Genomic DNA, 26,735 nt, shown 5'->3' on the forward strand with positions numbered 1-26,735 from the left:
AGTAGAGACAGGGTTTCACCATGTTAGCCAGGATGGTCTTGATCTCCTGACCTTGTGATCCGCCCGCCTCAGCCTCCCAAAGTGCTGGGATTACAGCCTTGAGCCACCGCACCCGGCCAATTTTTTGTATTTTTAGTAGAGACGGGGTTTTACTATGTTGGCCAGGCTGATCTCCAACCTGACCTCAGGTGATCCACCTGCCTCGGCCTTCCAAAGTGCTGGGATTACAGGCATGAGCCACCGCACCTGGCCAAATATTATTCTTTCATAATAAAAGTAGTAATAGCTGGGGTGGTGGCTCACGCCTATAATCCCAGCACTTTGGGAGGCCAAGGTGGGAGGATTGCTTTGAGCTCAGGAGTTCAAGACCAGTCTGGGCAATATGGTGAAACCTTGTCTCTATAAAAAAATACAAAAATTAGCTAGGTGTTGGTGGCTCGCACCTGTAGTCCCAGCTACTTGCGACACTGAGGCTGGAGAATCGCTTGAGCCTGGGAAGTGGAGGTTGCGGTAAGCTAAGATTGTACCACTGCACTCCAGCCTGGGCAACAGTGACAGAGGGAGACCATGTCTCCAAAAAAAAAAAAAAAGCAATAGCTTTGATGTACTGAGTGTAAACCATATGAACCATGTGTCAAGCACTTTATACTGATTAATTTCATTTATTTAATGCCTATTTTATACCTATTTGAAAAATGAGGATATTGAGGCTCAGGAAGGTAGGATCACAGCCCCCCATTTTTGTGTTGTGTGACCTTGTCTCAGCGTCACTGTCCTCATCTGGGAAATGGGGGTAAGAACAGTGCCACCTTGTGGTGCATTTGTGAAGATTACAATTCATGGGCAGCTCCCCTGGGCCAGGTACACAGGACACACTGTTACTATTGAGGTGCTGGTTTGAGGATTTGTAGGGGCAATGCACTGTGGAGATCTCAAGGGGCCCATGGGAATGGACTCTGTCTCCAGCTCTTCCGGGGTGGATGGCCCAGGGGCTGCCATGCATCTCACTCTGTGACCAGCTCTTCCTCTTTGGAACCATACTGGTTTCTGCTCCAGCCTGCTTGCAGACTGTACCCCACAGGAACACTGAACAGGGCCCATCAGCCCCTCGTTCTCATGGCCACCAGGGTGGGCAGGCAGAGGGAGCTGCAGCAGAAAGGGTGGCCAGAACAGGCCGGGCAGGAATATGTGGGTGAGATGAGGGCAGCAAGCAGCAGGTGAAGGGCATGGCGCAGGGCAGCCAGAGGGCCTTCAGACGTCTCCTGAGCAGGGCTTCCAGCCTGGTGATCAACTGTAGGGCCCTCACCTAACCAGGCAGGGGCTGAAGCCTCACTTCCAGGAGCCCTGGCCAATGTCACCCCAACACAAGCCACCAAGAACGCAGAGGGCCGGTGTCCTTTCAGCAGATGCTCCCAGGAGGAGGCCCTTCTTTCCCCGCATGCCCCATGTGGGGATCCAGGCTGAATTTGAGGGGCCATCAGGCTGGGCCACCTTTGACCTGGGGTCCTCCAGGGCTTTCCCTGTGGTTTCTCTTTTCACCCCACCATCAGGCCGTGCAGGCCAAGGCCCCTAGAGAGAAACACCGTGGAGTATCTACAGTGACACCCGCTGTGGCTTGAATGGGGCTGGCCAGGGCACGGGAGGGGGACCTCTCCGTACACTAGCCTCACCCAAATAGATGGGGGAGCCCTTCCTGAGCCCGAGAGGGTAAACACAGCCTCACAGGCCAGGAGGCCTCGGCCAAGCAGGGGCAGAGTGGGGAGCAGAATCTGCAAGCTGGTGGTCCTTTGGGGCCTGTGAGGGCGGCTCACCTGGAAGATCTTCTGCACGATCCAGCCGTGGTACTTCTTGAGGGCCATCTCGTAGGCCTTGGTGGCGTTGACGCGGATGAGGTTGGGGTGGTTCTCGTCCCGCTCCCCGTCGCAGATGCTCTGGAGGAAGACCTGGATGAAGCGGAGGCCTCTGCAGCCCAGGGAGGAGAAGGTTCATTAGGACCGTGCACACCCCTGTCGTGAAAGACCCTGATGGACTCTGAATTTGCCACCTACTGTGAGCCAGGAACATGTACACCCCAGAGGGCGTGGTTATTCCCTAATCATCTTTCCCTGCTGCTTACAAGTAATGTGACCACTTGGCTCCATTCATTATCTCCCAAGCACCTTCTCTCCTCCAGGCCTGGTGCTGGCCCATGACAACAGTGACACTGGCTGTAAGATCCACGAGGGGTGGGTCTGGGCCTGCCTTGTCCATTTCGGTGTCCACATGACCCCCACAGGCTGGAACATGGTAGGCAACCATCAGGCTTGAGGAATGAAGCCACAGTGCTGGCCCTTAAAGGGTTTGCAGACCACAGACTGTGGATATACCGGGCACACTGGCGAGACTGGCCCCATGTGCACCAGGTTCCCCGCCTCCGCTCCCCAGCCCTCAGCATCTTTCTAAGTCTGCTACATTGCTCCTCTGCCTGAGACCTCCCAGAGCATCCTCCAATGGCCACTCGAGCCTTTCCTGAAGGGGTAGGGTGATGTTTCGAGAGCCAGGAGAAGCAGATGGGGTATAGCAAGGAGTCCACATGGAAAAGCTCACCAGGGCCCTCCCCTTAGCACACATCATCTCACCTCTTGCTTCCCTGGGGCCTGTGAGGCTGAGCTTGGCACAATCAGCCCATTTCACAGAGGAAAGCACTGAGGCTTCCCTAGAAAGGCTCAGTCACAGGCCAGGATGTGAACCCTGCCTGCCTCACTGCACGCCCCCCACCTGGCAGGCTCTTTCCTTCACTGCCCCTCACTGTCCCACTGGGGTCCCCAGGTAAGCTGCTGTGCTCCCTCCCTGCAGTGGGGTGGGGATCAAGTCAGGGTGGGGTGCTCTAAGGGGCAGAAGCACTGGGTTTGAGGGCTGAAGAGTCTATAGCTGGTTGAGAACAGCATGGGTTCAAACCAGCCCATAGGATGTATTTGTGCAAATTAGAACTCCTCCTCACAGCCGGGCACGGTGCCTCACACCTGCCTCACACGGATCACTTGAGGCCAGGAGTTCAAGACCAGCCTGGCCAACATGGCGAGCCTGTCTCCACTAAAAATACAAAACTTAGCCAGGCATGGTGGTGCACACCTGTAATCCCAGCTACTCAGGAGGCTGAGGCAAGAGAATTGCTTGAACCCAGGAGGCGGAGGCTACAGTGAGCCGAGATTGCGCCACTGCACTCCAGCCTGGGCAACAGAACAGGATTCTGTCTAAAAATAAAAAATAAAAATAAAAGAATTCCTTCTCCTCAAGATGGTGTACTTCTACCAAGAAACTGTCATAACATACAAATCCACTTTGTACGTGTGACCAGCCCTAAACAGGACACCTCTGTGCAGTAGGCAACCTGCATAACTGTGCTGGATGACATGGGCACGTGATTTGGCCTCCAGAAGTGCCAGCCGCCTCCTCTGTGAGGTGCGAATAGCTACCACACCTAACTCACAGAATATGAAACCCAATCAGCATATAAAAAGCTTAGCACGATGCCCTGATCAGGGTGTGCTCCTATACTCTGATGGGACTGGAACCAGGAAGCATCACTGTCAGGCAAGCCCTGGCCCTTGGGAGGCCTTTTCCCAGTCATTAACTAGCATCACACTGGAAGGGCTCGGAAGTGACCTTCCCAGCCTGGGGTGACACTGCGGAACAGTGACAGGTTTGCTTTCCCTCCTCTGCAGCACAGCACCCAGGCCCTGCCACCTGAGCCCGTCACCTTTTCAGCCACATCAGCGCCAGTGTGGCCCCTACTTTGGGCCACTCTGCTCCATACATTTCTTTCTCCACCTCCAGGATGTTCTGCAGGGTCCGGAACTTGGCTGGGTTAGTGTCATACACGGCTTTGATTTTCTGAAATGGAGCACACAGGATTTTCCCTTAGGTAAACTGCCCCCCATAGATATCTGGCCCACACGCTGGGTGAAGAGCACCCTACCAGCATCTCCCGCTCCTTCCTGCCCTCCAGGAACAGCAAGGATAAGACCTGTAACAGTAACTATGACTGTTCACATGAGCAAGGATTTGCAAAATGCTTTACAGGCACTGCCTTATATGATCCTGGTGGCAACCCTGAAGTTGCTGTCATTATCCCATTTTACAGGCAGAGACACTGAGGCTCACAGAAGGGCATGGACTTGTCCAAGGTCACACAGTTGGTACAAAGTTCATGTTCTCCAGCCACTACTGACACTGGCTCAGACACCAAGTATCTGAAGTTTTGCTTTAGTGGACAAGTGGAAATAGGTTCCCAGGATTCCAAGAAGTCCAGGAATGAAGGCCTCTGAGATGGAGCCAGGTAGGCCTGGGTCTGAATCCCAGCTCTGCCACTTACTTGCTTGTGACCTTAAGTGAGTCCTTCTCTTAAGGTCTCACTCTGAGTCTCAGCTTCTTCATCTGTAAAAAGGGGATAACACAGGACCAGCCTCAAAGGGCTGCTGGGATGAAGAAATGAGATCATACAGTGTGTCCCAAGCCCTTGGCTGGGCCCTACATGGATTCTCACGGGCAGTCTATGGCAGGGGAGACGGCATCAGGAACTACCAGGATTGGAGAAGGGGAGGGCCAGACCAGTGCTGACTGCGGACTTTGGGACTTACTTACTTGGTGGGGATAGATGAAAGAACCAGCAGGTTCCTTCTCAGGGTCAACCCTTTAATTAGACTTTGGTCCCAGTCAGGCTAGACTGGTGACCAGATGGCAAGACTGTGGAGGAGGGCAGAGAACATTGAGCCCTGATCGGGCAAGTTTGGGGCCCATCTTCTACGCCCCCATCTCCTTCCTCGGGCTGGGAAGCTTGCAGCTGGGACCATGGTGCTGGCAACCCAGGTAGGCATAGATTCCTGATGCAAGTCCTGGGCTATGGCTGCCTGACCAGGTACGTACCGTGATGTTGCCGCTTATGTCTGCCTTGATGGGAGTAAACACTGGGGACCCAAGGCAATCTGGGGACAAAATGAGAAGAGAGATTGAGATTACCAGCAAGTGATTTTTCAGGGCCACTGCAGGCCGTGGGGACATGGTGGGTGGGTTACGTGGTGGGTCCCGGGGAGAGCTGAGTTGTTCTGGATGTTACTAAGGCAGCATGGGCTTGGGTGCAGCTCCCAGCTCCGTTCTCTGAGCTTCCTGTTGGCAAATGAGGCTACAGCACCAATCACAGAGGCATGATGAGGACAGCTTGAAATAAACAATCCAATCCTAAGACACACATTTGATTTATCTCAAGAATCAGAATGGTATTTGTTTGTTTTTTGGGGTTTATCTTGAGACAGAGTCTCGCTCTGTCACTCAGGCTGGAGCGCAGTGGTGTGATCATAGCTCACCACAGCCTTGACCTCCTGGGTTCAAGCCATCCTCCCAACCTCAGCCTCTGGAGTAGCTGGGACTACAGGCATGCACCACCATATCCGGCTAATTAAAAAAAAATTTTGGCCTGGTGCAGTGGCTCACGCCTGTAATCCCAGCACTTTAGGAGGCTAAGGCAGGTGGATCACTTGAAGTCAGGAGTTCAAGACCATCCTGGTCAACATGGTGAAACCTTGTCTTTACCAATATACAAAAATTAGCTGGGTATGGTGGCTCGCACCTGTAATCCCACCTACTCAGGAGGCTGAGGCAGGAAAATTGCTTGAATCCGGGAGGCGGAGGTTGCAGTGAGGTGAGATCATGCCACTATACTCCAGCCTGGGTGACGGAGTGAGACTCTGTCTCAAAAAAAAAAAAAAATTTTTTTTTTGCACAGATCTTGGTGATCAGGATCTTGTGTAGACCTAAGCTAATGTGTCTGTTTTTAACAAAAAAGATTTTTTTAAAAAAAAAAGTGCTTAACTTTTAAAATAGAAAAAAGCTCATAGAATAAGGATATAAAGAAATTTTTTCTAGAGCTATACAATGTGTTTGTTTTTAATTGTATAAAACATTTAATTTATTGGTCTTTGGGGGGAATTTGATGCATCACCACTATATTAGAACTGAGCCATTAATTCTGTAGCTTCATCAATATTAACTACTTTATTTTTATGATGCTACTGAGGAATCAGTTCTTTCTACAGAGGTTCAAGAGAAAGTCCTTCTAAGAAGTGTGCAAATCTCGTATATTTATTAGATTGGTGCAAAAGTAATTGCAGTCTTTGAATATAAAAGCTTTATCTACTCTGTTGACTTTTTCATCATTCATAACGCTTATCTTTTTTTTTTTTTCCCGAGACACAGTTTCACTCCTGTTGCCCAAGCTGGAGTGCAATAGCACGATCTCAGCTGACCACAACCTCCACTTCCTGGGTTCAAGCAATTCTCCTACCTCAGCCTCCCGAGTAGCTGGGATTACAGGCACACGCTACCACGCCTGGCTAATTTTGTATTTTTAGTAGAGGCGGGTTTCACTATGTTGGTCAGCCTGGTCTCGAACTCCCACCCTCAGGTGATCCACCCGCCTCTGCCTCCCAAAGTTCTGGGATTACAGGCATGAGCCACTGTGCCCGGCCTCGTTTATCTTCTTAAGATTAGTGGTAACCAGTTTTGCTTTGTTGGTAGCCTTAAAGTGTTTTCAGCTGGCTATGTGAAATACACTCCCGGACTTCTGCCTTCTTAATCTGTTCTCGGCCATTGTCTTCAATAGTAGCGTGCACCTATGTGTGTTTTTAAAGACAGGGTCCTTTGGCAACTGAAGCAAGATAAATAAAAATAAATAAATGCATAAAATAAAGATAGGGTCTTGTTCTGGCACTCAAGCTGGAGTACAATGGCGAGATCACAGCTCACTGCAGGCTTCAACTCCTGGACTCAAGCAATCCTCCTGCCTCAGCCTCCCAAAGTGCTGCGATTAGAGGGATACACCATCACACCCAGTAGAATGTTCTTAAATGGAGGCGTTTTCCTTTCTTGGTGGGTCATAATATATGGGAGCATTGTATAATAGGTAACACGTTGGAGTTGATAAAATGTAGACCTGGAAACTGCCTGGCAGTGCCTGGAACTGCTGGGATCTGCTGAAATGTGAGCAACCGGCTGCCTGCCTCTCCTCTGCTCCCTCTTTTGTCACCCCCATGGCAGGCTGTCACAGGACATCTCACTCCTTACATGCAGGAAGTATGCAGGTTCTTTACTGAGTAGGCTCGATGTGGACTTTACCTTCGAGACTGAAGACAGACTACCGGGCTTCCGTGACACCTTTTCATTGTCCTTGTTGCAGTCCAGAAAAGTGAGCTCGCTAAGCCTACTACAGAGCCCAGGGGACAAAGACCCCAGAGCAGGCTAGAGGCGGGTGCCAACCCCACGGGAGTGAAAGGCCAATACCCAGGAGGCCAGACAGGGACCTCAGTGTGTGCGCCAAGTGACCACATGAGGGCAGAGGGCTAGGGGAGGAACTTCCTTAAGCCAAATTCCACCCAGGGTGACCCTGCACACCTGGCCAGCCATCTGGAACATTCTAATTGCAGCTATGGAAAGAGGTACATGAGAGAAACAGCATTAGACACTTAAGGAAACAGCCCATAGTCCAGTGGAAAGAAGGTGGGCTAGGGATTCAGACAGATGGGGTGAGAATCCTGCACGACCACTCCCAAGCTGAGTAAGTCTCCTCGCCTCTGTGTGCCTCAGTTTCCTCTTGTGTCAAATGGGGCAATAATAGTACTTATTTCATATACTTCTTTAAGAAATTAAAAATGAGGCACCGAGGCCAGGCGGTAGCTCACACCTGTAATCCCAGCACTTTGGGAGGCCAAGGCGGGTGGATCACAAGGTCAGGAGTTTGAGACCAGCCTGGCCAACATGGTGAAACCTCACCTCTACTAAAAATACAAAAATTAGCCAGGCGTGGTAGCAGGCGCCTGTAGTCCCAGATACCCAGGAGGCTGAGAGAGGAAAATCGCCTGAACCTAGGAGGCGGAGGTTGCAGTGAGCCGAGATTGTGCCACTGTATTCCAGCCTAGCAACAGAGCAAGACTCCATCTCAAAAATAAAATAAAATAAGGCACCAAATACATGTAGCAGAGTGCCCGGTGAGTGCTGAACACTCAGTACCTGGACTTCAATCATATCATTACTAGGGTCAGGTGCTGTGACCCAGCAAATGACATCATTGTGGAAGCCACAGGATCCCCCAGAACCTCCACCGAGTGGGACTCATCCTTGACCTGTGCCCCTGGCTGCTTTCTCTGTGCTCCCCTGTGAGGCCCCACTAGAGCCGGGGCTGCCACCTTGCCCTGCTGCAAGCTCCGGGCATGCTGTCCTCACGCTGGGCCATGAGCAGTCTCCTCTTGGCAACTGAGCCTCTTTCCAATGTCTACAGAGGCAAATCTCCCAACAAGGGGCCATGCTGGAGCCTTCCCTATGGTGGTCACGTCAGAGGCTGCTCAGAGGTGCTGCGCCAGGGATGCAGGCAACGAATCCAGGGTGCTCTGGTCTCCCAGACAGGCCTGCCAGGCATCAATGGGGTGACAACTCCATGCCACCCTTTAACCTCACCTGACGGATCACTGACCTCCGCTGCATGTGGAGGCCAACCTGGGGAGGTCATGCCACTTGTTAGCCCTGGAAGGTGTTCTCTTCCAGCACCGCTACCGCTGCTCTCTGGAAGGACCATGCATTCTCAACTTACATAATAACGCCGGAGCCAAGATCCTCTTTCCTCCGCCAGTGACTACAGCGCCGCCAGAGGGTGCCAATTCCGACCCTCACAGGGGGCCAGGCAGGTGCCATGGATGGGCTACATGGGGACTGGCAAAACCCATCCAGCCATAAGGCTGTTCCTCAGCTCCAGCTGACGGCTTTACATCCTCATCTTCCCAAAATGTATAATGAGCCGGACATGGTGGCATGCACCTGTAGTCCCAGCTACTTGGGAGGCTGAGGTGGAGGATCGCTCAAGCCCAGGACTTAAAGTTGCACTGAGCTATGATTGTGTCACTGCACTCCAGCCTGCGCAACAGAGTGAGACTCCATCTCTTAAAAAAAATTAAAATGTGGGCCAGGCGCAGTGGCTCGCCCCTATAATCCCAGCACTTTGGAAGGTCGAGGCGGGTGGATCACCTGAGGTCAGGAGTTCAAGACCAGCCTGACCAACATGGTGAAACCCCGTCTCTAATACAAATACAAAAATTAGCCAGGCATGGTGGCGCGCACCTGTAATCCCAGCTACTTGGGACGCTGGGGCAGAAGAATCACTTGAACCCAGGAGGCAGAGGTTGCAGTGAGCCGAGATTGTGCCACTGCACTCCAGCCTGGGCAACAAGAGTGAAATTTCATCTCAAAAAAAATAAATAAATGAAAAATAAAAATGCATAATGTACAAAGGCTTACATTAGACTGATGGACGGATGGATAGAGATATGGATAGATAGGCACAGTAAAATATTAATGGTAACATCTAGGTGATAGATGTACGAGTACTATTTACTGTAAAATTCTTTCAACTTTGCCACGTTTGGATTTTCTCATAGAAAATACTGAAAAAACTAATGTCAGGGTTTTTTCCTGCTCATAAAATCCTATTTGTTTTTCTACTTTTTTTTCCAAGTCTGTTTCACCGTTACAGTGATGATAGTCACGTGTGTTACACCTTTGTTTTTTAAACCAACAGTCTTGCCACCAGACTTGAGCTCTGAAGAGGGCAGGGACCAGGTTCCCTGCTACGCCCCCAGCACCCAGCAGGTGCCTGACCCCAGTCGGTACTTGTATGACATCTGTGGAATGAATGAGTGAATGAATGGACTGTGGGAAATGTAGAATCTGTCAGTGTATTTCCCTGCCAGGCTCTCCATCTCTGCACCCTCCTATGGTTCAGACTGACCCAACACACTGGTTTTAAGTACCTATCCAACCCAGATGGCAGAGGATATGTGAAGGGACTTGGGCCTCAGTTCCCCTGCTTATAAAATGGAAATCCTTCTAAGATGTTCCTCTGCAGGGCTGCTGTGAGGAAGAGGTGTCACACGTGCAAAGTGAGGGCTCAAAGCACTGACCATGATTGTTTTTACTGCCATTGGCTGGTTTTCAACCAAAGCCTTCCAGTGAAGAAGAGATGATGGCAGGGCTTGATGACAGATCACCATCGACCATGGGTGGCTTATTAGCTTTTCTCAATGACTCAGGTCATTCAACATGCATTTCAGAGATGCAGAAAAATGTTATGCAGCATCCTTTTGCAGTTCTGAGGGGCCCTGCCCTGGTGGCAGGGAGAAAGGCTTTTTGTTTTGTGTTCTCCTGACCATGCGCTACAAGAGTCACGAGGCCGCCATGGTCAGCAGGAGCTGGGCCCCAACAGCAGCTGTTATTGTGTGTGGGGCCACCGCACAGGGCCAGAGCTCCTGCTCAACAGTAAGGGAGGAATGTGATGCCCCAAATGCACTTCTGGGGCTGGGAGCCTAGCAGAAGAGAGGGGAGGCGAGGCAGGGGCTGGGAACGCCACCCTAGACTCCACTTCCACGCTCTACCCACAGGGAGTCACTGGCAGGAAAGGGAGCTCTGCATGCATCTCTGTGTTATGTAAACATGCACGCTGAAGTGGGTCTGGAAGTATCTGGAGGTGGGCTGCCTGCGATTAGCAGGGGCATCAACCTGGGCAGTGGCATTGAAGCAGTGGCATCCACAGTCCTAGGTTTGAATCTCAGCTCTGGTGTGAGTTTGGCCAAGTGACTTAACCACTCCAGGTTCTGGCCCTTCGGTTTCTACAGCCCAGAGGTGCTGTGCAAACAGGAAGTGCTCTGTATATAGTTGGGCTGAAGCCTGTTTCAACATCACCTACTCAAGGCTCTAGGCTTCTGTTTGCCTTTGGTGCAGTCCAACGACATCAAGTCACAGAAAAGCCAAATGACTTGCCCAGGTTACACTCCAGGGAGTGCCAAGACACAATTCCAGAGCCAAAGCTGCTTCCACTACACCCTTAACCTTTCTGTCTAGAATGTTACCATTCTTCGAACTCAAAGAATGTTTCTTTGAAGTCCTGTGAACTCAGAGAAAATAGGAAACCAGAAGACGATTTTAATTCCCAAGCATGTGGTCGCTTTTCTAATAGTTTATTTTACTTATTTATTTATTTTGAGACAGAGTCTCACTCCGTCGCCCAGGCTAGAGTGCAGTGGCGCAATCTAGGCTCACTGCAACCTCCGCCTCCCGGGTTCAAGTGATTCTCCTGCCTCAGCTCCTTAGAAGCTGGGATTACAGGCGTGCGCCACCGCACCCAGCCTCTAATAGTTTAAATTCAAGCCTGCGCCTGCTCTGAATAGAGCATGACATGTTTCTACCAGGCTCTCGAGCCTTCCGTTTCCTACAGAATGCAGCCCTAACCCCAAATTACCCTTCTTGTTTGACCAGTTTTGCAGTTACCCCAAACTTGTTTTTTTTTAATTGTTGTCAGCAAACAGGCTCTTTGAAATGCCACCCAGAACCTGTCTACCTGGAGGGAGGGAGGGGACTTGGAGGGTTTTCTAGTTCATGACCTCCAGGGAGAAAGGAAGCTGTCTTTTTAAACATTTTTTACTTATTCTTCTTCTTTTTTTTTTTTTAATAGAGACAGCGTCAGGCCGAGCATGGTGGCTTACGTCTGTAATCCCAACACTTTGGGAGGCCGAGGCAGGCAGATCACCTGAGGTTCGGAGTTCAAGACCAGCCTGACCAACATGGTGAAACCCCATCTGTACTAAAAATATAAAAATTAGCTGGGCGTAGTGGTGGCAAATCTGTAATCCCAGCTACTTGGGAGGCTGAGGCAAGAGAATCACTTGCACCTGGGAGGTGGAGGTTGCAGTGAGTTGAGATCACGCGTGAGACTGTCTGAAAAAAACAAATAGAGACGGGGTCTTACTATTTTGCCCAAGCCAGTCTCAAACTCCTGGGCTCAAGCGATCTGTCTGCCTTGGCCCCCTCAAAGTGCTGGGATTATAGGCGTGAGCTGCCATGCCTGGCCTGAAGCTGTCTTTAAAAAAAGAAAAATCAGATATGGTCCCACCATCTTCTTTCACAGACCCAACTAGAATGAGCAGATTCCAAATACAGTAAAGCCTTGGTTATCTGGAACAGCTGGCAAATGGCCCCTTCCGTTTAATGGAGAAGGCTTTTTCCAATGCACGCTACTCAACTCACAAGGCACAAGGAAAGAAACCAATAAACCTAATTATAAAAAACAGAAACCTCCTATATGGGGGAGAGGAGAAATTCCACCACCAACTAAAGCCAAAAAACTTGGGGGCAGACAGTAAAGAGTCTGTGTAACAAGCGTAACAGAAAAAAGGCTAATATCCCTAATATGTAAAGAGCTCTTACAAATCAGTAAGAAAAAAACAACAGCCCTATAGAACAGTGGGCAATTCACAATAGAAATGAAAAGATGCTTAATCTCAATAATAAAACAAACAAAAACAGTGAAATATTTTCCATCTACCATTTTTTTTAAGAGTCTTGCTATATTGCCCAGGCTGGAGTGCGGTGGCTATTCACAGGTGCAATCCCTCTACTGATCAGCATGGGAATTTTGACCTGCTGTTTCCAACCTGGGCCAGTTCACACCTCTTTAAGCAACCTGGTGGTCCCCTTTGCCAGGAGGTCACCATATTGATGCCAAACTTAATGCAGACACCCAATCAGTGTAGCACACTACAGCCAAGAACTCCTGGGCTCAAGTGATCTTCCTGCCTCAGCTTCCTGAGTACCTGGGACTACAGCTGTGCACCCCTGTGCCTGGCTCTCAAATACAAATACACCATCAGTATTATAGCTCAGCCATCCTGGATGGAGCTCATCAAAATGTAACACAAATGTCACTGCTTTCATAGTGGAAGCCATTTGTAGCTTTCTAAACAGGGCCATCATCAAAAATACGAGTTATGATTAAGATGTGGCCCAGAAATGTCACTGGTCCCCTCAAACCATCACTAAATGACTCTAGATGGTGTGCCTTCAGGCTTTTAGGACAACTGGACAGCTTTGTATATCTTTTTTTTTTTTTTTTTTTGAGACAGGGTATCACTGTGTTGCCCAGGCTGGAATGCAGTGGCACAATCATGGCTCATTGTAGCCTGGAACTCCTGGGCTCAAGCAATCCTCCCACCTCAGCCTCCAGAGTAGTTGGGACTACAGGTGTGCACCACCATGCTGGGCTAATTTTTTTTTTTTTTTGTAGAGACTGGGACTCACTACACCATTGCCCAGGCTGGTCTTGAACTCCTGGGCTCAAGCAATCCTCCAGTCTCGGCCTCCCAAAGTGCTAGGATTACAGGAATGAGCTACTGTACCTGGCAAACTTTGTGTATTTTTTTTAAACTCCTGTTGGTAGTTGACAGCTACTTCTTCCTGCAGTGCTTCAATTATTTATTTTTTATTTTTTTTGAGACAGAGTCTCACTCTGTAGCTCAAGCTAGAGTGCAGTGGAGCAATCTCAGCTCACTGCAACCTCCGCCTCCCGAGCTCAAGCAATTCTCCTGCCTCAGCCTCCCAAGTAGCTGGGACTACAGGCGCACACCACCATGTCAGGCTAAATTTTTGTATTTTAGTAGAGACAGGATTTCACCATGTTGCCCAGGGTGGTCTCAAATTCCTGAGCTCAAACGATCCACCCACCTCGGCTTCCCAAAGTGTTGGGATTACAGGCGTGAGCCACCGTGCCCAGCCAAAGTCTTTTAGATACTTAAAAACCAAATAGCCAACAGAATCAGAATCTCCTGCAAAGAGGAGGCAGGCACCAAGGAGGGGTTTCATGCATGGCCTTTGGGACAACTCTGACTAGACAAGGGCTATCTGGGGCCTCCTGCCTGGGTCTCTGCCACAGTTCAGACGGGTGACATTGCCCAGAAAGCAGAATTCCCTATAAGCCAGCAGTGACCATATGCTACACAGCAGAATCACACTAATTTCTTTTTTTTTTTTTTTGAGATGGGGTCTCATTGTGTCACCCAGGCTGCAGTATAGTGGCACAATCACAGCTCACTGCAGCTTTTTTCTTTTTCTTTTTGAGACGGAGTCTCGCTTTGTCACCCAGGCTGGAGTGCAGCGGCACGATCTTGGCTCACTGCAAGCTCTGCCTCCTGGGTTCACATCATTCTCCTGCCTCAGACTCCCGAGTAGTTGGGACTACAGGTGCCCGCCACCACGCCCGGCTAATTTTTTGTATTTTTAGTAGAAATGGGGTTTCACCGTGTTAGCCAGGATGGTCTCAATCTCCTGACCTCATGATCTGCCCACCTTGGCCTCCCAAAGTGCTGGGATCACAGGCGTGAGCCACCACGCCCGGCCTCACTACAGTTTTGACCTCCCAGGCTCAAATGATCCTCCAGCCTCAGCCTCTGGAGTAGCTGAGACTACAGACACATGTCACCACGCCCAGCTAATTTTTTGTTTTTAATTTTTTGTAGAGATGGGGTCTCACTTTGTTGCCCAGGCTGGTCTTGAACTCCTGGCCACAAGTGATCCTCCCGCCTTGGCCTCCCAAAGCACTGGGATTACAGGCAGAAGCCACTGCGCCCAACCTCATTTCCTCTTTTTCTGGCCTCAAGAGAGTTGGACAGTACTGGTCATTATGCTCTTAGCAAGACCACAGCATATATCTGGAAATTTCCATCCAAGCTGCCTCTCCATGCCTGCCTCTTCAAACAGCCATCTCTTTCGACACGGGATGTTCCTGATGTTGAGTAACGAGGTGACCAAATTGCCCTGCCCTGGCCCACCCTCTCATTTCATCTCAGGAACAATGTTCAGGAACAAAAAAGCACTCTTTAATATGCACAGCTTGCTTCACTTTCAGCCTGTGTGATTCAGGACAGAACACACCTAACCCAATTCATAAACAGTTATTTCCAGAAAGGAAGAACAGGATGCCCGTGTCGTGATGCTACAAGCCTGGTGTGGGGAGGTTCTATTGTAAATTCAATGTTTTTTTTCATAGCTGAATAATAAAGTTCAGTTGTTAAACATATGAGGCAGATTAACTTTATAGGTCCTGGGTTACAAGGATCATAATGGAAGACACTCAAATTACAGCTGATGGAGATGAATCATTTATTTATCTGGGGGTGCGGGTTGTCATGGCTCAGTTTACAATAAGGCCTATTTTTAAGGATACGAGCCTTGAGATTACCTACATTCCTAAAACGGGTTCCTACTCTGAGTCTACTATCTAAAGAGGAAAGAATGTTTACAAAACAATTCAAAATACTGCTTAAAAAATTCATCCCCGGGCCAGGCGCAGTGGCTTATGCCTGTAATCCCAGCACTTTGGGAGGCCAAGGCAGGTGGATCACTTGAGGCCAGGAGTTCAAAACCAGCCTGGCCAACATAGTGTAAACCCATCTCTACTAAAAATACAAAAATGAGTCGGGCATGATGGTGCGCGTCTGTAATCCAAGCTTCTCAGGAGGCTGAGGCAGCAGAATCTCTTGAACCCAGGAGGTGGAGATTGTAGAGAGCCGAGATTGATTGCGCCACTGCACTCCAGCCTGGGCGACAGAGTGAGACTACCTCAAAAAAAAAAAAAAAAAAGGACAGAAAGACAAACTTACCCTCATGACATGCCAACTATTTGTCCCATAATTGCCCCCTGTTCAGGAAAAAACAGTGTTGAACTAACAATGATGCAGTTGGGAAAATGCCTTTTTTTTTTTTTTTTTTGGAGACAGAGTCTTGTTCTGTTGCCAGGCTACAATGCAGTGGTGAGATCTCGGCTCACTGCAACCTCCACCCCCTGGGTTCAAGCGATTCCTCAGCCTCAGCCTCCTGAGTAGCTGAGACTACAGACACGCACTACCACGCCCAGCTAATTTTTTTTTTTTTTTTTTTTTGGTATTTTAGTAGAGACAGGGTTTTACCATGTTGGCCAGGATGGTCTCGATCTCCTGACCTCATGATCCGCCTGCCTCGGCCTCCCAAAGTGTTGGGATTACAGGCATGAGCCACTACACTTAGCTGGGAAAATTATTTGTCCTTTTTTTTTTTTTTTTTTTGAGACTCTCACTCTCTCGCCCAGGCTGGAGTGCAATGGTGTGATCTTGGCTCACTGCAACCTCCGCCTCCCAGGTTCACGCCATTCTCCTGCCTCAGTCTCCCAAGCAGCTAGGATTAGAGGCGCCCGCCACCATGCCTGCTAATTTTTGTATTTTTAGTAGAGACAAGGTTTTGCCATGTTGGCCAGGTTGGTCTCAAACTCCTAACCTCAAGAGATCTGCCTGCCTGGGCCTCCCAAAGTGCTGGGGTTACAGGCGTAAGCCACCACACCTGGAAAGTTTCCTCATTTTTAAAATGAGGCTCATAATGGACTCCTCTTCAAAGCGTTGCTGTGACGCTTAAATAAAGTTGTATAAATAAAGGCCTAAGCACAGTTTCTGGTACCTAGTAAGTGCTCAGTGAAAAAGAAGGTATTAGGCTGGGTACGGTGGCTCATGCCTGTAATCCCAGCCCTTTGGGAGGCAGTGGCAGACGAATTACCTGAGGTCAAGAGTTCAAGACCAGCCTGGCCAACATGGTGAAACCCCATCTCTACTAAAAATACAAAAATTAACTGGGTGTGGTGGTGTGCACCTATAATCCCAGCTACTTGGGAGGCTGAGGTAAGAGAATTGCTTGAACCTGGGGGGAGGGTGGAGGTTGCAGTGAGCTGAGATCACGCCACTGCACTCCAGCCTTGGCAACAGAGCAAGACTCCATGTCAAAAAAAAAAAAGGAAAAGAAAAGAAAAAGAAAGTATTATCATTTATGCTTATTATTATAAATTATATCATCATCACCTTTCCCAACAGACAAAGCTTTTCTTTAGAGAGAAAATCCAGAAAACAATTATTCCAATGATTAAGAAATCAAAACAGAAGGAGAGGAAGGAAGGCAGGAGGGAGAAAAAGAATTATTGACTCATTGATTTATTGTTAGGGGTAAAATTAGCAGAAATCTCCCCATCATAAAATAATGACTTCAAATGTATTCCAGACCATTAAGACAGAGATCTCAGAAGGGAGTGAAGTAAGGAACTTGGAGGAACAGCAAGGCAGAACATGAATCATTTCTGAACACAGGGAAGTGTGAGTCAACTGCCTAACTGCCAGGGTGGAAAGCAGAGGCTTCTAGAAGACCCTGGAAAGGGCTGATCCACTGCAATGACTTTGAAAAGCTCAGATACAGTTAACGCTCTAACAAGAACCACAAAAAAGGCCTCCATACAAGTACCACCATAAGTATGTAACAAAAGGAGTTAACATTCATTCTGGCAGGTTTTTACTGAAACAATGAAACCTAAGACTAGGACCCAACATTTCCATTCTTCTTTTTCTTTTTTCTTTTTTTTTTTTTTCCTGAGACAGAGTCTTGCTCTGTCCCAGGCTGGAGTACAGTGGCGTGATCTTGGCTCACTGCAACCTCAGCCTCCTGGGTCAAGCGATTCTCCTGCCTCAGCCTTCCGAGTAGCTGGGATTACAGGCTTGCGCCATCACACCTGGCTAATTTTTTTTGTATTTTGAGTAGAGACAGGGTTTCACCATGTTGGCCAGGCCGGTCTCAAACTCCTGACCTCATGATCTGCCTGCCTTGGCCTCCCAAAGTGCTGGGATTACAGGCATGAGCCACCGCGTCTGGCCCCAATATTTCCATTCCAAGAAGCTCATTGAAATAATCACACTGTCATGCCAGCCGGGAACTTCCTATCATTTCCTCTCCTCCCCTACAAGGGACATTTCTGCCCTAAAAAGGACTTCCAACATCTTCCTGTTTCCTGATGTGATGTTGGTCTCCCCTGTTACAGCGCTAGACCTGCTGCAAAGTCCTGTGGACATCTCTCTGAACATCGGTTTCCTCTTCTGGAAAATGGTGCCAAATTCCTCCTAAGTTCATCATGAGGATTAGAAATGAGTTACTGTCTAATTGAATGCTTGATCCTGGGAGCCAGTCAAAATAGAGATGACGCTAGCTATGATCACAGTCATATGTTATATTTTATAAAGCCCTTTGTCACTAATTCCTCCCATTCCTTTTCACGGGGATATAGGCTGGGCGCCCATGATGCAGAAGCCCATTGGTGGGTCCTGGGAGGGCCTGACTTCTGCCCTAAGGGATTTACAGTGGAGGGCTATCCCTCCAAGCATCCCTGTGCAGCAGAGGAGGGGCTAGATGAGTTAGCAAGCAACTCTAGTCTCTCCCCTCCTACTCGATCCTCTTCCTTTCGGCAGCAGAGAGGCCAGACCTCAGGCTCTGACCTCAAGGGCCAGATTTTTCTGAACACAAAGATCTAATCACCACCATCCCAGGACACGGTGGGTGGGTGCCACTGGTCTGTATGTACTCTGGCCTTTGGACATTATAAAGGAGGCTGCCGGAGCAACTGTCAGACTTAAGCAGCCATGCAGCTGGCTCTGTGCCCTAGCAGTCATTCACCAAGTCAGGCATTGATTTTGGTGCTCCTGCCCGGAGCCACCACATCTTTCCACAGGTAGGACGGATAGCCCTAGACCTTTAGGAAGTGGGCCTTTTGCCACACAGCTGGTGGGAAACAGAGCTGCCAAAAGGAAGCCACCTCAGGGCCTCTCAAGCTCAGGCTGGCTCAGCCAGATGCCAATCTCCATGTTTCCTTCCACTCATCCGTACACGGTGTTCAGGGCATGGATGTCAGAGGAAGAGAATCAGACTCAAAGTGACTTCTCTCCTCTGAGCCTCAAAAACAGTCAACTCATGGGCTGTTACGCACATGGACAGAAAACACAACGGGGCCCTCGACAGCCCTCCTTCCAGATTGTTCTCTGGCCAGGTGGGATCAAGAGTGGGCCCCGCCAGCATGGCACTAGCACACAGCAGGTGCTCCTGAAGGCCAAGAAAGCCTCACTTACTACTTGCAAATGCATCTCCGAAGTCTGCCAGCAGTTTCAAAATTGTAACAGCCATTGTAGAAAGTGTCTATCTGGGTTCTTCCTCCAACAAGACATTATTTGTTTCATCTTCTCAGGGTCTATCCCAGGCACACAACCGAAATCCCATTCCTCTAGAATCCAGCTCTCAACAGTCAATCCAAATGATAACTCACCTGCTTATTAGGAGGGTTAATACAGTTTCTTGTCTTTCTTGAGATATTCTACACCAAGCTTGTCCAACCCGCAGACCGCAGACTATGGACTGCATGTGGCCCAGGACCACTTTGAATGTGGCCCAACACAAATTCAGAAACTTTCTTAAAACATTATGAGATTTGAGTTTGTTTGGTTTTTTTTAGCTCGTCAGCTATCGTTAGCGTTAGTGTATTTTATGTGTCGCCCAAGACAATTCTTCCAATGTGGCCCTGGGAATCCAAAAGATTGGACAACCCCGCTCTATACAAAACCAAAAAATAAACAGGTATTAGCATTAACTTAAAATTTAAAACAAAGCAGAAAACATTGCAAGGCTGTGGTAGGTGGTCCCAAATCTCAGAGAATGCTTGTTGCAGTGGGGGACCTTCTAACTCACAGATCAAGGGGTTCAGGTGGGGCTGGTTCCCAGTTAGCCTGATGTCCCAGATGAAGGAAAAAACCAGAGCTGAGGCCGGGCGCGGTGGCTCACGCCTGTAATCCCAGCATTTTGGGAGGCTGACGTGGGCGGAACATGAGGTCAGGAGTTCAAGACCAGCCTGGCCAGCATAGTGAAACCCCATCTCTAGTGAAAATACAAAAAATTAGCTGGGCATGGTGGTGCGCATCTGTAATACCAGCTACTGGGGAGGCTGAGCCAGGAGAATCACTTGAACCCAGGAGGCAGAGGTTGCAGTGAGCTGAGATCATGCCACTGCACTCCAGCCTGGGCAATAGAGCAAGACTCTGTCTCAAAAAAAAAAAAAAAAAAAAAAAAGCAAGAGTTGAGCACCGTGGCACACGCCTATAATCCCAACAACTCAGGAGGCTGAGGCAGGAGGATCACTTGAGCCCAGGAGCTGGAGGCTGCAGTGAGCTGTGATCACCCCACTGCATGCCAGTCTGGGCGATAGAGCAAGACCTTGTCTCTTAAACAAAACACACATACACACACACACACACACACACACACACACACACACACAAAAACAACCAGCCAACTTGTTTGGGGCTTTTCCCACAAGATGATTTCAACACCCCAGTCATTTTCTAATTTACATTCAAATAGGAGTTACAGACCAGCTTGGCAGGCTGTTTAAGCATTACACACCTCAGAGCAAACCTGCATGTCTGGTCTGTGGCACCCATGCCACCTGTCATGTGGACAAGTCACTATGGTGCCAGCAGAACCACTGGATTTCCTCAAGTACCCAACCAGGCTGGCTCCACTGGGGGTCCTGTCCTTTACCAGAGAGAAAGCCAGGACAGCAGGCATGACAGCAAGAGCACCACATAAGGAGTCCAGAGGCTTGAGTTCTAGTCTGGCTTTACTGGTCACTCACTGGCTGTGTGACCCTGAGCAAGTCACCTAACCTCTCTGGCCTCGGTTTCTTTGGCTGTAAAACAAGATAAATCTCTGATTCTAGGCTGCCACTGCTCCACTTCCCCAAAATGGAACAAGCACTGGACCAAAAGTGATGGAAAACCACTCTTTCTGGGTTCACTCCAGGACTATTTTATGAGTGCCAGATGCCTAGAAGGCCAGATTCCACAGACATCCGTTTAATTAAGGTAAGAGGCATGAAGAAAAATCAACCCCAGAATTTGGATCTCAAGAACTGAGAGGTGGAAATCATGACCTTCAGCTCTTCCATCTCTAGTCTCTCCCTAAACAGTGAGAGCAAACAGGTATCATCTCACGCACCACTCTAACTGACCTGGAGTGGCTGTGTTAAGAAAGATGCCGAGGCTATGTTTAGGCTCAAAGGGGAAAACAGCATCATGATCGATTGATGATGTCTGCCACAAATACAGGCTATGAAGGGGGTTATGTATTTTAATTTAGTCATGTATCTTATTTTAGTTTAGTTTAGTTTATTTATTTTGAGACAGAGTCTCACTCTGTTGCCCAGGCTGGAGGGCAGTGGTGCAATCTCAGCTCACCGCAAGCTTCACCTTCCAGGTTCAAGGGATTCTTCTGCCTCAGCCTCCCGAGTAGTTGGGATTACAGGTGCATGCTACCATGCCTGGTCAATTTTTTTTTTTTGTATTTTTAGTAGAGACGGGGTTTCTCCATGTTGGCCAGGCTGCTTTCCAACTCCCAACCTCAGGTGATCCACCTGCCTCAGCCTCCCAAAGTGCTGGGATTACAGGCATGAGCCACTGTGCCCAGCCTAGTCATGTATTTTAATTTGGAAAAAGAGAAAAGGGCCCAGCATCTTCAACAAGAACCCAGAAGAATGAGAATGGAATGAAAAGCAGTCATTCAGCGAATAGTACTAGCACCGAGCGCAACGCACTGAAATAACTCAAATTCACAGAATATGATACAGTCTATGGGCGTCTAAGAGGGTCAGGAAAGATGTTCTGGATAATGTGACTCCTTAAGAATTAGTAGAACCTAGACAGGCAAAAGGAGGGAGGTGGGCTGAAGAGCAGAGTGGTCCACCAGGCAGAGGGGCTAATGTGGGGAAGCTCTGGAGGCAAGAGTATGACAATAGTGGCACGTGTGGGGCTGGAAACCATTCACAAAGGCTGAAGCACAGGTTCCAAGCTGGGATGATAGGGAACCACACAGGCTTCTAGACAGGGAGTGTCAAGAACTAGATGTTACCTAAGTCTCCATGCCCCTGCCCTCCTATTGTTAATGCTTTAGAACAGCCACAAAATTGACCTTCAAAATGAGAAGGAGCCCTCCCAGAAGTCAGTCTTGCAAACTGATCGGTCAGGAAAGATCTGATTACTGGGTCAAGGTACAGAGAGAAGATAAACAAAGGGCTGGCCTCTAAGTGGATGTAGTAAAACCTGTACAACTTGGGAGATTCCAATTAGAGATAAGGAGGAAGGGCAGGCCCAAGATATGGATCCTCTAAGCCAGGCAGGCAGGAGGCTGGCCCACTGCCAACGCACACTGAAGCAAGCCCAACTAATGCTGTCACAAACAACACCTAACAAAGGTTTAAGAAATGTGGCTACTCTAACAGGTTAAAGCACTCTTCAGCTCTGCAGTTTCACTTCCAAAAATGAGAAATAACCAAAGGAGTGTACACAGAAGTGTATACAAGGATGTTCACTGCAGCACTGTCTACCAGAGCCTGACATAAGAAGCAATGTGAATGTCCAGCAGTAGGGGATTGGTTTAATAAATTATACCGCATTGAAACAATACAATTGGCTGGGTGCAGTGGCTCATACCTGTAATCCCAGCACTTTGGGAGGCTGAGGTGGACGGATCACTTGAGGTCAGGAGTTCAAGAACAGTCTGGCCAAAGTGGTAAAATCCCATCTCTACTAAAAATACAGAAATTAGCTGGGCATAGAGTCATGCGCCTATAATCCCAGGTACTTGGGAGGCCGAGGCATGAGGATCACCTGAACCCAGGAGGTGGAAGTTGCTGTGAGTCGAGATCATGCCACTGCACTCCAGCCTGAGCAACATAACAAGATCCCTGTCTCTACAAAAATAAAAATTAAAAAAATTAGCTAAGCATGGTGGCACATGCCTGTAGTTCTAGCTGCTCAGGGAGCTGACGTGGGAAGATTGCTTGAGCTCAGGAGTTCACATCACTGCACCACTCTAGCCTGGGTGACAAAGGAAAGCGGGAGGAAGGAAGGAAGGAAGGAAGGGAGGGAGGGAGGGAGGAAGGAAGGAAGGAAGGAAGGAAGGAGAAGGAAAGAAAGGAAAGGAAGAAGAAGGAAGGAAGGAAAAGGAGGAAAGAAAAGGAAAGACAGAGGATTGACATAAAAAGATGGTCATGCTATATTGTTGGATAGAAAAAAGCAGATTATACTTGTTTGTTTACTTTATTTATTTATTTATTTATTTGTTTATTTATTTGAGACAGGGTCTCACTCTGTCAACCAGTAATAACCGATAATTAGGCTTTATGTAGATTTTCTTTTTTTTTGAGACAGGGTCTTGCTCTGTCACCCAGGCTGGAGTGCAGTGGCACAATCTCAGCTCACTGCAACTTCGGCATCCCAAGCTCAAGTGATCTTCCCACCTCAGCCTCCCACGTAGCTGGAACTACAGGTGTTCACCTCAACACCCAGCTAATTTTCTGTACTTCTGGTAGAGACAGGGTTTCACCATGTTGCCCACGCTGGTCTCAAACTCCTGACCTCAAGAGATTCGCCCACCTCAGCCTCCCAAAGTGCTGGGATTACAGGCATGAGCCACTGCACCAGCCCATACTTTCTTTCCCCCAAAAAGATGGATGTAGAGGGTCAGGCGCGGTGGCTCACGCCTGTAATCCCGGCACTTTGGGAGGCCAAGGTGGGCGGATCATGAGGTCACGAGATCCAGACCATCCTGGCTAATACAGTGAAACCCCGTCTCTACTAAAAATACAAAAAAATTAACTGGGTGTGGTGGCAGGTGCCTGTAGTCCCAGCTACTTGGGAGGCTGAGGCAGGAGAATGGCATGAACCCGGGAGGCGGAGCTTGCAGTGAGCCAAGATCACACCACTGCACTCCAGTCTGAGCAACAGAGCGAGACTCAGTCTCAAAAAAAAAAAAAAGATGGATGTAAATGTAGAAGGAAAATATTCTGAAATTCCAGCAGAGATTATTTCTTTAAAACTCCACCTCAAATGTTGTCAGACAATTAAGTGAACAAATCTAGAAAGAGTACTTAGCACATAGTAAGTGCTCAGTGAGGGACAGGGAGATTTTTATGTATCATTTGTATTTGCTCAGTTTTCCTCCGATCGACAGATCTTCCTTGCAGAATTAAATACTTTTTTAAAACACAGGTTTTGGCTCTTAGTCATATTTATATCTAGAGCTATGGTTCTCAGAGGTGATTTTGCCTCCCTGGGGATATTTTTGGGGAGGGGGTGCTACTGGCATCTGGTAGGTAGAGGCCAGGGATGCTGCTAAACATCTTACAATGCACAGGACAGCCCCACCACCACAAAGAATCATCTAGTCCCAATGTTGGCAGTGCCATGGTGAAAAATCCCTGACTTGGAGGAAACTGTCACTGCAAGGTGTTTCAGACTCCTGGTGTCCCTCACCCCAGAGCAGCTCCATTCAAGAGACACACACACCACCCAGATCATCCAGGTGACCAGATGCTCCCAAGATCTAGAAAAAGCCCCTGCATCACAGCCGACAAATGATCTCGATCAGATGTCCCAGAAAAAAGTCACTCGTGGAAGAATCCTCCTAAAGCTTAAGTCTTCAACCCTCAGGAGCAATTCTCCTCCCCCCACAGAAGAGAATAATGGTTCAAATGAATTATCACTTTTTTTTTTTTCTTTAGAGTCCTAAGAATTAGCCTCTCTGGTGAACAGTAAACAGCTCTGGTGGGCAGAGGGCCCTGTGGTGGTTAACCCGTTGTGGACCAACCCCACTGAGGCTTCTGTGTAAATGGTACTTCTGTCAATAGATGTGACACCCACAGTACAGAGATTGCAACGAAGACAAGGGTCCTTTGAGACCAAGGAAAGGGAGGAGGAGATGCTCTTTAGCCCTGGCACCAGATGACTGCTGGCTCTGGCTTGCCACCTCCCTCTTTCCTCCAAAACCAGCCAGATAATTTCATCAAATGATGATACCCCCAAATACAGAATGGATGTGCAACCTCACTGAAAATAAGGGAAGAAAAAGCCACAGTTTAACCTGGGGTTTCTCCACCTCTGACACTGCTGATGTTTGGGGCTAGATCATTCTTTGTTGTGGCAGGACTGTCCTGTGCACTGTAAGATGCTGAGCAGCTCCCTGGCCTCTACCCACAAGACACCCCACAAGACACAGTTTTGACAAAAATGCCTCCAGGCATTGTCAGATGTCCCCTGAGGGGCAAAACTGCCCTCAGTTGAGAACCACTGACAAATGGATTCTGAATCCCTGTCCAGAGCAAGCTGGCTCTGACTTGTAACTATTCCTGGAACCAAAGAGGAAACAAGCAAGCAAAAAAAACCCACAACAACTCAGTCACAAAATTAAACAACTTTTCAATGCTAGGGCCAGTTCGCTCCCAAGTCCCTGCCTCGACAGTCAGTATTATCTCAAGACTGTAACACTGATAATAAGAAAGTTTTGTGCATTCAGCAGTATTGACTGAGCGTCTGCTATGTGCCGGGCACTGTTCTGGGCACGAGGGACACAGAGTGGATGTAAAAGACCAAGCCCTTGAAATCAGATTGCTTACCCAGGTCTGGAATCATACACACCAGACAATTTGCACTCCCTTAAACACTGATTAATCACTCTAGCAAGGAACCAAAACTGGATTCAGGAACTCATAACCACACCCCCTACAGCAAAGACCTTTTTGGCACTTATGCTTTACACACACCACCTCATCTACTCCTCACAGCTGGCCTAGGAGATTAGCATCCCTGTTTCACAGCTGGGGACACTGAGGCTCAAGAGGTGAAGGAAGGGAACTACAGACTCCAGGTAACCACAACCATCCCAGAGCTCAGGACACTGTGGGAACTACCACCTCCAACAAGCTTCATTGCCCACTAAGTCAGACTGCCCTTAAGGTCTCCTGTCTGTGAGTTTCAGCTGGACTCTGCCCTGGGGGCTGGTATCTTCCTGCAAGGCCACCAAGTGAATCAGCAGGCCCGGACAGAGCCCACATGAAGGAGGAGAATAGAGGCTCAGGTTGCACCCTTTACCTGGGACCCAAAAGGCAAAGGGCAGGGGCAGTGGTGCTGGTTTCTGGTTCCCATTTTCCATCCGGGGCCTTGGCTGGGCTGGGCTAGGCTGAGGGAGTGGGAAAAGAGGATCTGAAAGTGGACCGCCTTCCCAATGCGCCCAGGAACTTCAGCACGACATACAGGGGAGGGGCTTCCTCTTGCAGAGCCTAAACTGAGGGAGGAATTGGTGCCAAGCTCTGTATGTCTGATGTCACCTCGCAAAACAGCTCCCCCCACAACCCTCATCCCCGTCCTAAAAGGAGGAAAAACTTAAGGTGGTTTCCCCTAGAAAGAGGCCCTGGAGTTTTGCAATTCCACCTTCAAAACACCCTGTCCCCGCCTTACCAGGCTTCCTACCCTTGGAGGGGGAGACGGGAGTCTTTGATCTGGAATGGGGGAATTCTGAGGGAAGAAGGAAGGGTTCGTAGGTCCCATGAGGGAGAGGCTGGAAGCGTTTAAAGAGAAAGCTTACGAAATGGGGAGATTCATTGTAAGGTGAGGGAGTTGAGAGCCATCAGAAAGCGCCAGGGATGAAAGAAGCACTTTGGGGAAGAAGGGGCAGGAGTCTTTGGGGGAGATGGTGGATTAGAGAATGCCTAGGGGAGATGGAGATGGAAGAGTAAGGGGTGTTGGGGGGACGGATGATCAGGGGGCATTTGGGGGATATGGAGGACTGTGAGGTGTCTAGGGAGAGGGAGGATTTGGGGAGGACAGGGAGGATGTGACATGTTTAGAGGGGAGAGGACTTGGGAGTGGTCCGGGAAAGGGAGACTTTAGGGTGAGTGGAGGTAAAGAGGATCTTGGGTGACTGGGGAAACAGGACTTGGGGATGTCTAGGGCAGAGATGTTTAGGGGATACTAAGGGGAAGGATTCGGGTGCGTGTGGGACTGCGGGCCGCCTCCCCCCTCTATTCCGGCTCACCGAAGAAGGGTGGCAGGTGGGACACCGCCTCGAGGAAGGGCCCGGTCTCGATCTGCTTGTCCGCGGGCAGCGGTTTCAGCAGGTGTTCGGCCAGCAGCGCCATTTCGGGGTCGAGGCCCGCGGTGATGCCCCAGCCG

The 26,735-nt window shown here is 49.0% G+C and overlaps 1 protein-coding gene across 3 annotated transcripts in view; it reads right to left on the reverse strand.

Moving 5' to 3' along the window:
• The window catches only part of GLTP (glycolipid transfer protein), a 28,793-nt gene extending 2,064 nt beyond the window's left edge, over window positions 1-26,729 (reverse strand). Inside the window, exons 1-5 of one of the 3 annotated variants that reach the window (XM_011997848.1) lie at window positions 26,599-26,705; window positions 4,906-4,964; window positions 4,070-4,416; window positions 3,740-3,873; window positions 1,812-1,962 (exon numbers count right to left, since the gene is read on the reverse strand). In XM_011997848.1, coding sequence (XP_011853238.1) covers window positions 1,812-1,962; window positions 3,740-3,873; window positions 4,070-4,108 — 324 coding nt within the window. In that variant the 5' untranslated portion in view covers window positions 4,109-4,416; window positions 4,906-4,964; window positions 26,599-26,705. Of the gene's footprint in view, window positions 1-1,811; window positions 1,963-3,739; window positions 3,874-4,069; window positions 4,417-4,905; window positions 4,965-26,598 lie in introns of all 3 variants that reach the window. The other 2 variants (XM_011997845.1, XM_011997847.1) reach the window with 2 other exon arrangements.
• Window positions 26,730-26,735: the final 6 nt, after the last annotated feature.

This window comes from Mandrillus leucophaeus, unplaced genomic scaffold, assembly GCF_000951045.1.
Source record: "Mandrillus leucophaeus isolate KB7577 unplaced genomic scaffold, Mleu.le_1.0 Scaffold55, whole genome shotgun sequence".
Lineage (NCBI taxonomy): Eukaryota > Metazoa > Chordata > Mammalia > Primates > Cercopithecidae > Mandrillus > Mandrillus leucophaeus.